Source organism: Monodelphis domestica, chromosome 1 (genome assembly GCF_027887165.1).
Source record: "Monodelphis domestica isolate mMonDom1 chromosome 1, mMonDom1.pri, whole genome shotgun sequence".
Classification (NCBI taxonomy): domain Eukaryota; kingdom Metazoa; phylum Chordata; class Mammalia; order Didelphimorphia; family Didelphidae; genus Monodelphis; species Monodelphis domestica.
Window position 1 is genome coordinate 115,255,261 of NC_077227.1, and position 12,931 is coordinate 115,268,191.

Below are 12,931 nucleotides of genomic sequence, written 5' to 3' on the forward strand. Positions count from 1 at the left end.
ATTAAATTACCATAAATTTCCAGACTACCTTGGGAATTTTATTTGGCAACCATTTAAATATAGATTTAAAGTCACAACTCTAAATTCATCTTTACTAGGGGAATGAGGTGTCAAATAGAAGACAGTGTTTGAACTACTTCTTTAAGCAAGAGACTCTATGGGGCAAAGGTAAAGAGGAGGTACATCCCAGGCAATGGTGGGGATGGCCAGAGTAAAAGCATGGAGGTGGGGATGAAGTGTTATGAGAGATAAACAGAAGAAAGGCCAATTTGGCTGGATTACACAATGCCAGAAGATGAATGCTATCTAATGAGATTAGGCAGTAGGGTCCAAAACTATATGTAAAATCAACTTCACTATCCATTTCATTTTGTTTTGTTTTAAAAATATAGTTTAATATTTAATGGAAACCAAATACAACTAAGTGAATTCCGTTCTCTCTAGTCCATGAAGACCTCAGTTTGCATAGGACAGGAGCACCTACCTTTGTCAAGTCTTTCCCCTTTTCCTTTTTTAATGGAAAGCACTAGACATGGAATTAAAAGACCTGGGTTCAAGGACTAAGGTTCTAATGTCCTCTGGGATGGCCTGGGTTTGAAGTCTACCAATAGAGCCTAAATAAAGCTATTTAACTACGTCTGGGCTATAATCTCCTTATCTATCAGAGGAACCTGGGCCAGATGAGCTTCAAAGACTCTTCCAGTTCTAAATTTGATAATCCTATGACCTTCTTATACCAATGGAAAATCACTTAGTCTTTCTGAACCATAGTTTCCTCATACATAAAATAGTATTATTTCTACTGCCTGCTATATGAGGTTATTATAAAGACCAAACAAGAAGGCACATAAAGCACTTTGTAAACATTAAATCATATATCACATACACATTAATATCATGAAAAATTATTATGAATCTCGTATGGCCTTAGAGATGGCCTAATATAGACATTTCTGCACTTGGAGTCAGGAAGATTTAAATCCCTCTACTGACACTTATTAGATGTATTATCTTAGTCAAGTTACTTAAGCTTTATGAGTCTCAGGCAACTTTATAGGAACTAAATAGTTCCTAAATAGTTCCAACAGTGTAATACCAAAGATGATCATATTTTTCAATTTATTTTGCCATAATAAATAAGAAACATTTCATTTCTATCATATTAACTGAGGGTTAAGCTAAATGTGTAATTGCCCTTAAAATTTTTTTGTAAATGCTAATTTAAATACTTTTTTATTTTTACCACATATTCCCATTTTTCAGTGATTCAAAACAGTCAAAAGAAGTTATTCTGACTTCAAGTGTCATATACAAGGCATCCACTAAGGAACAGTTTGAATTTAAAATAAAGAATGAGGAGCTAGTGTGTTGACACAATGTTGACTCAGAACTCTCTCTTATACATATTGGCAGCATAATTCTGGGCAAATCACTCAACTTCTCAATGCCCTAGACAAGTCTCTAAAACGAAGTTGCAGAGAAAGTGCCTATCTGCAGTGTTAGAAGGAGCACCTTACCTGAGAGAAATCACTGATCTGGGAAACAACAAAACACTACTAAGACAGCAAAAAATATTTTGGATGAGTTTATCAACCTACCAATAGCATTCTGCCATTAAAATATTAGTAGAAAATATTTTTCCTCAATACTTTTCAGTGAAATTTTTGTTTAGTATTTCCTCCTGAGATTTACCATAAGCATATCAATAAAATGAACAAATACGGCAACCAAATTGATTCTCCCTAGTGCCTGGTCCTTAACCCACTTAATAAAACTTAAAATATTTTTAATGCTAAAGTATAGTTAAAGAACTCTATACAACCAGCCAAATGTCAAGGCCATAATAAGATTACAGAAATGAATAGTCTCCAAATATATTTTTATGTGATTCTCAACACTGTCTTATATGTCCTGTTTAACTGGAACCTGTCATGCTGACCTGCAAAATTAAGGCACTAGACCTAGGTTCCACCTCTCTTTTGTGGACTTTTCCTTATCCCAGAGTACAGACTCTTCTATGAACTTGGATCCCGACTGCCCTAGCCTACCTTCCTGTTCACTTTGCTCACAATGACTACGCATATGCTCCCCTCACTGCCAGGCTGATCTGGTTCCATCACTACCACTCCTCTTTAACAGTGACCCTTTTCATACATTTAAGGCAACTACTTCCAACCCCATCAATGAAAGCAGACAAAGAGAGGAAGAAGGAGCGAGCTTGCAAACACCTCAAACAAGAAGGTTGCTTAAAAAACCAAGTGTCACATTCTGGCACTTCAATATTTCATAGCCAATACAAGGAATGTGCAACGACGCTGCAACTTTAAATCTCTTCCTCCTATGTCAGTCTCTCTTCCTCTCATTGTAATGCCAAAGGGAACAGCAATCAGAGTGGAGATGTTCAACGTGATAGAGGTCAGGACACCAGCAGATCAACGTACCAGAAACACGACCTTGTTTATTTTTTTTCCCCAGTATTATTGTTTACAGGGTGCTTTGCTCATGTACCTTGTGGTTCTTAGCTAAAAGATGAAATTACAGCCCAGGATGAAGCGCTCAGGCACACATCCAATTTGTGTTTCCATCTCAGAAAACAAAAAGCTTCTAAGGCCCTCGGGCTGCCATTCAAACTTGGAGGCTGACATTTTTAACAGCGTGAACCAGAAACTGGCAGAGAGAATGATCTAATGCATTTCTGACTTGTCAATCAAAGAGCTCACCTCTGCTGTCTTGTAAACAGTTGGGGGCCATCTAACTACATTCATAAACCTGGGGAGAGCTTACTACCAGCTGGGGTGCGGGAGCCACATGCTCTGGCTTCTATTGACTGAAATTATGATTCAGTTTATAATCTTACTGTAAATAGTCCACAGGCACATTTCCTGAACTACTGGAATAGAATCAGAGTAGGGAATACAAAACAGATTTTGGTCAAGTACTGTTATTTGCAAGCTGTTGGTTTCCTGTACCCATTTTACCAATTCTCCTCAAAGGACCTCACCAAGCCATCAGTGAAACATTTTATTTTTTTAAAGTCAAAAATAAATGATCCACCAATGAACACCTATAAACTACATACTTCTCCCATAATTTTGCCTGTAGAAATCTTTCTTTTTTTTCATGAATAATTCTGGTGCTATCTCCACTGTCCACTATGAAGCCTACCCTGATTCTATCAGGTACAAGTGATCTTTTCCTCCTTAATTGTTTCATAATGACTTTGACTTTTCATATGTAGTTATGTAATTTGTATTATAGTTATCTGTATACTCATCTTACACTTCCTAAAAGAATTAATTGCCTTGAAGGTAGAGACTGTGTTGATTAATCTCTGTATCCTCAAAACCAAGTATTATACACAATAGATACTTAATATATATGTTAAACTGAAATTTTGTATTACTTAAATAAACACATTCAGTGATTGTGGATCCATGCACAGTAAAAGACAATAATAATCACAATTATAAACATTTACTTTTCTATCTTTCCTGAAAGGCTGGTTGTCAATATAGCAATATAATTTCTGAAAATGAGAAAAATATAAGATAAGGGCAGATTCTCCCTTCTAGTCAGACAAAAGTCTGAAACTCGCCTAAAATTTGTCTAGGAGGTAAGAACATTTCCCTATATGATTTTACAAAACATAAGATCTGAATTTAATGCATACTGGCCTGGCCTGACCTTCATTAAACTGTCTCCCAGGTACCTCCAACATGATGTTTTATTAATCAATCAGTAAGCATGTAGTAAATGCCTAATAATGCCAAACACTATACTAGGCAGTGGGAATACAAAAAATGAAAAAGGTTTCTAACTCATAGAACTTTAGAAGAAACAATATGTACATAAAGATGGGGTCTGAAAGGGAACATCCATAAGTAATATGCAAGTTTTCCACAAAAAATACAAGACAAAATTAGGTTTTTGTTCATCATAAAAAAGCAAAATAAATACAAGGTAATGGATGGATACACTATAAAAGGTGATGTTTCAGCTGAAATGTGAAGAAAATTAGGCACGCGAAGAGGGGAGGTTAAGGGCTGAGTACATTCTAGACATGGGGTCTTAGCATCCCATACAGAGTTGAAGACAGGAAATGGAATATTATGTGGAAGACCACCAGTTGGCTGGGTTGTAGAGTACATGGAGAGTAACATTAAATATACTAAGAGTGGAAAGTCAAGTTGTAACTAGCTTTAAATGACAAAGAACTATTAGTATTTGACTCTAGAGGAAATATGGAATCACTGAAGCTTACAGAGTAGGGGAAAAAGATGGTCAGGCTTTGGTAATGTCACTTTGGCAACTCAAATTTAATAAGTCCCTAAAAATTCATTGTTTTCTCCTTATAATCAAATTTACTACCTGACTTGACTATTTCTATCATTTTCATTACCATGCATGCCTTTGGACACGTAGTATCAAAAATTTAGTGTCATCTTTGACTCTTCTTTATTGTTTACTTTCAATATCCAATCTCCAAACATCAATAAGCATTTATTTAATACAGCGGATAGAGTACTGGGTCTGGAGTGAGGAGTTTTCCTGAGTTCAAATCTGGCCCCAGACACTAAATAGATGTGCAAATCTGGGCAAGTCACTTAATCTTGTTTGTCTTAGTTTCCTCATCTGTAAAATAAGCTGGAAGAAGAAATGGCAACCCCCTCTAGTACCTTTGCCAAGAAAACCCCAAATGGAGTTACAAAGAGTCAGATGCAATTGGAAAACAACTGAACAACAACAGAAACTATTATGTGCCAGTCACTGTGCTAGGTCATGGGGACCAAATCCAAAAAAAATGAAATAATCCCTACTCTCCAAAGAATTTATATTCTATTATTTAAATATTGTGGTTTGTACTTTATAGCATGTGTTGCTCTATCTCCTCTCTATTCCCACTGCTAGTACCTAAAAACAAGTCCTTAGTATCTCTTTCCTGAAATAGCATTCTGGTTGGTCAGCCATAAACCTTTCTCTTCTCTAATCCATCCTCCACATAGCTGCCAAAGTGTTTTTTCTTTAAATGGAGTCCAATCATGTCACCCCTATCCCTCTACTAAATAAGTTCCAGTGGCCTCCTACTATCTCCAGAATAAAATAAAATAGAAACTCCTCTATTTGGCATTTAAAGCTTTCAAAACCTGGTCCCATATTACCTTTCCAGACTAAATCCATATTCTTCTCTTTTACATGCTCTATAGCAATGATGGCAAATCTATGGCATGCAGAGCACTTTCTGTAGACACATGCCACACACTCCCCTTCCACCACCGTTCCAAGTTTGTTACTAGAAAGGCAGAGGGACTTGGGAGCAGCTGTTTTCCTCCCCCTCTCCACTGTGCCGGATGACATTTTTTTCATACACCCCTGCCCCACGGTCCAGCAGCCCAATGGGAGCGCTTTCTCCTTCCCATGTAGGGTAAGGAGTGTGGGGTAGGGCACACCCAGTACTTGGTGGTGGTGGTGGTGGGGGGGGGGCAGGGTGTGGTCTGGTGTGGGCAGGCCATAGCACCCAATCTCTAAAAGGTTCGCCATCACTGTTCTATAGTAAAGCCAAACTAACTGGCTTTGCTAATGTCCCTTACAATACTCCACCTCTTACAATTTATGGAGTCACTGATTTCTGTTTGATCTATTCTAGTTTTCTGGGAGTTCAGTACTTGAGTACAGTTTAATACACTCTCTTCTAGCCTATTTATTCTCCTTCCAATCCTTTTCTCCAGAGCATCTCTTCCTTAATTTTTTCTGAGTATTCATGTAGTCTTTGTGGAAAATCCATTTTTTCCTTTAAATCTTTGTTTGGAATTGTTATGGAGTTCTTCCTCCTTTTGGGGGATATCTCTGGTTCTCTCTTTTTTTTAATACAGGCCAGACTTTTTGATTTATCTATTTCCTTAATTGGAACTATTTCAGAGCCAGATTCTACCATCTGCTTTGCTTCTGGGTGGGGACCGGGGTTACCTTTGCTTATTCCCAACTCAGGTCAAATGAGTTGTCATAAATCCAAGATTGTTGTGAGAACTAAATGAAATAATATTTGTAAAGCTCTATCTCCCAGGGTTAGGTTCCTTGGATCTTTGAGTACTGGAGCTTCAAGGTGTTTTGTGGCATCTCAGGGCAGAATACGTGTTAAGAGCCCTGGGCCTGTGCATCTTGGGATGGTCACTCCCTTCTTCCCCATGCCTGAGATCCCTATCTGGGACTTTTTGACTACTCTAGGAACTTCCAGGGAAGCTCTCCATTCTTATTGCCTTTGGATACAAAGCCTTGCAGACCATTTACTAGAATATAAGCCTCAATAAGGATAGGGACTATACCACATCAGTCCCTGTATCCACCTATGGTACCTAGCCATAGTAAACATGACTTAAATATTTGATAAATGAATGCTAAATGAAGAAATAATCTATAGTTACTTGGTTAAGAACAAAAAGCTCAAAGGATTTTTATGACAAGTGCTAGGAAATTGGAATTTGAATAAAAATAGTAAGAATAAGGTGCTAAGAGAAGCTTTATTCCAGAACCATGTACTGCACATCTCAGTCCCAGGGAGTCATCTTACAAAGCACATAAATTGGTCATAAGGGAAAAGGACAAGAGAAAGGGCCATTTCAGAACTAATTAGTACCACCATAAGAAAAAAAGAACTTGAGTATTTCCTAATTGTTAACTATATATATATATGTACATATATATATATATATATAACAAGTTAGATTTTATGGAGTGCATTCCTCATAGCCACTGTTTAATATAAATGGTGTACTATTATCCCTACTTAACAAATGAGTACACTGAGGCTCAGAAAGGAAGCAATTTGCCCAGTTACACAACTAGTAAGGTGTCAAGAGTCAGGATATAATCTAGCTCTCCCGACTCCGAGGCCAGCACACCTTCCACCGTACTATACTGACTCTTTACAAATAGTTATATATCTCAGTATATAAGAATATGCCAAAGCAGGGGACCCAAGATACAGGTCACTGAGAAGACAGCAGCTGTTTGGAAATATACTTACTGTCATAGCTGCATTAGCTAGAAATACACTATTCTTCACACAGGATGGCAAAAGGGCAAGAAAAGACACTCTAATAACTGTCCTTTTACCAGAAAACTATAGGCATTTTATAATGTTATGTTTTCATCTATAAAACTATAAAGAGTTGACATATATGGGCTTTAAAATTTATAAACTGCTTAAGCATATGCTACCTCACTTAATTCTCAAAGCAATTCTGTAAAGTCAATCATCCAGCATTTAATAACATTTACAGGTGCCCAGCTCTGTGTTAAAGCCTGGGAACAAAAAAGAAAGGCAAAAACACAATCTGGCTCTGCCTTCCAGAAACTTACATTCTAATAGAGGAGATAACATATTAATGTCTATACAAGATATGTGACAGTGTAAATGGAAAGTAATCTTCAAGAGGAAAGGCTCTAATAGAGTTGAGGCTTTTGGGAAAGGCCTCTTGAAGAAGGCAGAATTTAAGCTAAGTCTAGAAGGAAGCTAAGAAAACCAGGAAGTAAAGGGAAGGAGAGAAAACATTCCAGGCATAGGAAACAGAAAGGGAAAAGGCAGGTAACTCCAGAGATGAAGTATATTGTGCAAGTAACAGGAAAGATGATGATGAAGTAAGACTAAGTAGAGTATGTGGAAGAAAATGAGAAAGATAGGAAGAGTACAAATTGTGAAAGACTTTAAAAGCCTGCCAGGATTTTACATCTGGTCTTGGAAGTAACAGAGAACCAGTGGAGTAGACTGAGGGGTGATGTGGTTAGACCTATGCCATAGGAAACTCACTTTAACAGAGGAGCAGAAGAAGGATTTGAGTGAAAAGAAGTATAAGGAAGCTAGGGAACAAATTAGATAGAACACTGTACCTGAAGTTAAGATCAGAATTCAAATCTGCTTCAGACATGTACTAGCTGTGTGACCTTGGGTAAGTCATTTAACCCATCTGTATCAGTTTCCTCAACTATAAAATGGGAATGATAATAATAGCACCTGTCTCCCAACATTGTTGTGAGAATCAAATGAGATAATATTTGTAAAACTTATTGTGTATCTGGTATACAATAGGCATTATATAAATATTAGTTATTATTTTCATCATCATGATCATAATTATTCTTAGAGAAAGCAACCAAAAGGCTATTATAATAATCCAAGTGAAAGGATCATAGGTTCTCAAAGGCTATATCGGTCAAGTATAAATTTTGCTGAGTCCTAAAAACACCCCCTCTCTCTCTGATTGGAAAAGATAGGGGGTGAACATGGGAGAGCTCCTCTCAGATCCTCTATTTAAGAAACAGGCCCAAGCCAATCACTTTATAATTTCCCATCTGCTTGCTCTCCTGGACCTCATCACTATCTTCAGAAACTCCTCTTCCTATAAGATCACATTAACTCTGAAATTCATATCTCCTCAGTACTCTTGCCCCTGGCCCACTCCCTCCCTTTGATCTCTTCTCAGCTCTTCCTCCATAGAGACTAGACATCACCACAAGTTGGTCACTAGGTAATGAAGTTCATGAGGACTGTTTGCTATGGCTCAGAGAAATTTTGATCTGCTTCAGTGGAGTCAGTACCTACTATCCCTGACATACTGAAGTTTTATCCTTACAATTCTACAAGACAGCAGAGGAAGGCACTACCACCTTCACTCTACTGAATAGAAAACTAAGGCTTAGAGAGATTGCTTGATTTGTGTAATATCACAGAGTTCCAAGACGAGCCAGGACTGTACCACCCTAGGTCTTTGGATGCCAAAGGAAAGGGGCTCTTTCCATTGCCTTCAAATTATGCAGTCCCTGGCCCCTGTCAACTCCCACCACACTTCTGAGGATTGAATTTCAAATAAATCAGGAAATATAAGATCATGAACAAAAAATAAGATTATCTTTCAAGTATATGCTTTCTTTTAGACTCAATCTCAAATAACACACCAGAATAATTTTCAGCTATAGGATGCAACATTATGTAGCTCCTATGCACAAAAATACAAAGGAATGAAGGAATCAGTTTAAAGATATATAAATGAGCATGTGTGCGCACATGCAAAAACTACTAGTGTTGGCCAATATCTTTATGTGATGTTATTAAGTTTGTCTCCCATCCCTGTCAACTTATAACCTCTGGAACAGTATTTCATTATCATCATCTATTTGTGAGAATAGACAACTGCATCTATACACAAAGTACCACTAACACTTTTTTCTCCCAGTGTTCTTTTGTGCATATCAACAAATTTGAGGCTTCAAGTTGAGGTTAGTACAAATTCTGGTCAAAAACTTTCAGTGGCAGAGTAGAAAAGGCTCCAAGTTCACCAAAACCCACCTCCAATAACCACCAAAAAAAGCAAGAAACAAAAAACCCACCTCAAAATGAATTCTCAAGAGGCAGAACCAACAAAAGATAGGGTAAAACAGTGTTTCAGCCTGAGATAATGTAAGACAGCTGGAAAAACTCTTTATCACTGGAGTAAGAGGGGAAAGCAGTTCAGCATACTCAGCAACCAGAGGAATTGGCAGTGGGGAGAGTGGAATCCAGCTTAATCCAGCACTTGTAGCAGCTGGGGGAACTGGGATAGTATTCCACTCCAAGAACAGAGCTGAACTTCAATATATAGGAAAGGTCAGGAAAAAGTCTGGAAAAATTATCAAAAGACAAAGGAAAAAAAAAAACCTGACCATAAGAAGTTACATCTATGACAGGGAAGAGCAAAATATAAACTCAGAAGAGGACAATGCCAAAGTGGAAACATGTGAAGTCTCAAAGGAAAGTGTGAAAGGATGTCAAGTCCAAAAAGAACTCCTGGAAGAGTTTAAAAAAAAAGAGTTTAAAAAATAAAATTGTAAGAGAGGGAGAAGAAAAATTAGGGGAAATAAATGAGAGTCTTAAAGTTTGGTTTAAATATATATATATGTTCAATGAAGAAAACAACTTCTTAAAAAGTAGAATTAGTAAAATGGACAAGGAAGAACAACAGTTCAAGGAAGAAAATAACTCCCTAAAGATTAGAATTGAGCAAATGGTAGATAACGACTCCATGAGACATCAGCAAACAATAAAATCAAATCAAAAGAATGAAAAAATGGGAGAAAATATGAAATACCTCTAAAAAAACAACTGATCCAGAAAATGATCCAGGAGAGATAATTGAGAATCATTGGACTACCTGAAAGCCATGATCAGGCATATAATTTTTACTTCAGCCCCCAAAAGATTAAAACATAAATGAGAAATACAAGAAAGAAAATTTCTAAGTCAATATGAAGCCACAAGGGTCCTTGTCTAAAGAGACTACATATATGGTCAAATCCTAACAAACTCCATGGGACTGGACAACATTATTTTACTACCTTGAAAATGAGTTTTACTGATTATGATCAAGCTATGCTTGGCAAATCTTTTTGCCAAAATAATCTTCACTATAACAATATAAAAAGATTTTAACCCTTACCTTAATCATTTCTCTGCTACTACTCCATTCTAAAACAACAAAAATTCCAAAAGTAATTCTTGGTATTTTTATGTCCTTCATCTCAAGCATAACAATGTTGAGTTTTCAAAGCACTGCTGATTCAACATTTCACTTTATGCTTAGGAAGGAAGACTGTGTATATTTGCCAGCATTTTAAAGTATGCTTCCTCCCCTGAATTCATCTCTTCCCTAACAATTCTGAACTCTGTTGGATAACTAAAGCTATAGGAAACAGCAAATGTTTCCTATAGTCCAAGAGTCTATTGAAATTTACTGCCAACTCATACCACCTAAAATATCATATCTACTCATATCCTTATTGTTATAATTAAATTCTTCTGAAATTTCATCTTTCAAAGAAAAATGCTATTTCTTTTTAATTCCTCAGCTATTCCACCTTTTCTAGTTGCTTATTTCCTAATGCCTTTTTTCTCTTCACTTTTTTAAACCTATACCTTCCTTCTTAGAATTGATACTACATCCTGGTTCTAAAGCAGAAGCATTGTAAAGGCTAGGCAATGGGGGTCAAGTGACTTGCCCAGGATCACACAGTTAGGTCAAATTTGAACCTAGGACCTCCCGTGTCTAGGTCTAACTCTCAATCCACTGAGCCACTCAGCAGCCCCTGATGATGAAATCATCATCAGTTGCTGGGGAGAGAAAAACAATACTTTATCTAAAACACAATCTGAAACAAAAAATAACTAAGCCACAGATTTTGCATAGAACATTTTGCATAAAAGAAAATGAAAGCATGCCTACATTGGACCCAACCAAATAATCTGCGAGTTATTTATCAGAATGTTCACTAAAATGTCATTAATTCAGCAATTAATATCCTAATCTTGTCATTCCTGTCTGGGTTTCTGGATATACATAACCAGACAAACTGACAATGATTAAATGTTCTCTCAAATGGTACCTTTTCTACTGCCATAAGTGAAAGAGTTTTGAAAATCTTCTCAGGATGCTCCCTGCTTCCTAAAAGAAGGAAAATGAATGCAAAAAAATTTGTTCTACTATGAAACACTAGCCTCAAATATCTATATTATATACACATATATATATTTTTAAAGTGCAAATTATTATTTCAAACATATTTTTCTATTTCTCCTACATAGTTTCTAATTCATCATCACCAAAAGAAATAGCGGTGATACAAAGAGTTCTCTAAAATTTTAAGAAAAATATTTTCTAACATGAAAGTAGCATTTACTAGAAAATGAATGAATTAACTCTTTTTTTTTTTTTAAACCCTTACCTTCCATCTTAGAATCAATACTAAGTATTAGTTCCAAGGCAGAAGAGTGGTAAGGGCTAGGCAATGGAGGTCAAGTGACTTGCCTAGGGTCACACACTGGGAAGTGCCTGAGGCCAGATTTGAACCTAGGACCTCCTGTCTCTAAATACACTGAGCTACCTAGCTGCCCCCTCACTTAACATTTTTTATTGAACACTCACTATGTATTTGGCACTATCCACAGGCTGAAATTTTGTCAAACCAGAAACACCAAGAAAAGTTTCCCAGGCCCCATTCTACCTATGGCATTCTGTCTCTTGTTCTATATCTCAAGCAATAAGTACCCTGATTCCAATCAAACTAAACTTCTTATGAAGTCCCCTTTACTGAGGGGAAAAAAGATGATTCATATTTCAACTTAACAGCACAGCCTCTAAACCAATCTTTTCTCACAAAATATTTAGTTAAGTTCATACTTCTGTGCTAGTAAATATTATATATTCTATGGGTACCCAGTAACTTGTTAAGACACACTAGAAATGGGACGCTAGCAATACTGCTGAATGTATTCAGTGTTCTTTCCTATTCACCTATATATAACCATTTAAGACCTAAATTTTTACTTAAAGAGTACCTTAGTATATTTAAGTTAAATTCTAATTTACGTTGGTTTTTGCCTCTGGCAATTTTCATTTTTTTAATTAGATATGATTATCTTTAATGATTCAATAACATGGTTATATGAATCAATCAAATATTTATTGAATATTTACTATGTGTACAACATTAAACCTGGTGCTGAGGGGAGATACTATATAGGTCCAAATAGAGGTCACATCCCTAAAATAAGAGCTGAGAGGAAAAAGGGAAAAAAATAGGCAGGCATACATTAAAAAATAAACAAGCAAACGAAAACCACCAAGTATATACAACACATGGCACACAGAGGCTAAATTTATTTGGGAAAATGTAAAAAGTTTAGTCTATATTCAAGCTAAATATGAGTCATAGAATGATTATTCTTGGGGATGGTATTTGATGGTCTTAAGGATGTAGAGGAGGATACTATTGGTGAGCACCACACTGAAAGTTTGTGTAAATTAAATATCCATGGTGTTCTGTATCAAAGATATTTGTTTAGAGCAGAGTTCTGGGCTCAGCTCCATCATCAACTAGATACATGGCCTTGGGCAAATCATTTAAC

At 36.5% G+C, this 12,931-nt stretch overlaps 1 protein-coding gene across 12 annotated transcripts in view; it reads right to left on the minus strand.

Moving 5' to 3' along the window:
* BTRC (beta-transducin repeat containing E3 ubiquitin protein ligase) overlaps positions 1-12,931 on the minus strand; it is a 199,435-nt gene that overhangs the window by 120,132 nt on the left and 66,372 nt on the right. For 4 of the 12 annotated variants that reach the window (XM_056805218.1, XM_007479146.2, XM_056805207.1 and 1 more), the window contains exon 2: positions 11,410-11,468. The exons of the other annotated variants lie outside the window; for them this stretch is intronic. In XM_056805218.1, the coding sequence (XP_056661196.1) occupies positions 11,410-11,424 (15 nt within the window). In that variant the 5' untranslated portion in view covers positions 11,425-11,468. The remainder of the gene's footprint in view (positions 1-11,409; positions 11,469-12,931) is intronic. 12 annotated transcript variants of the gene reach the window in all.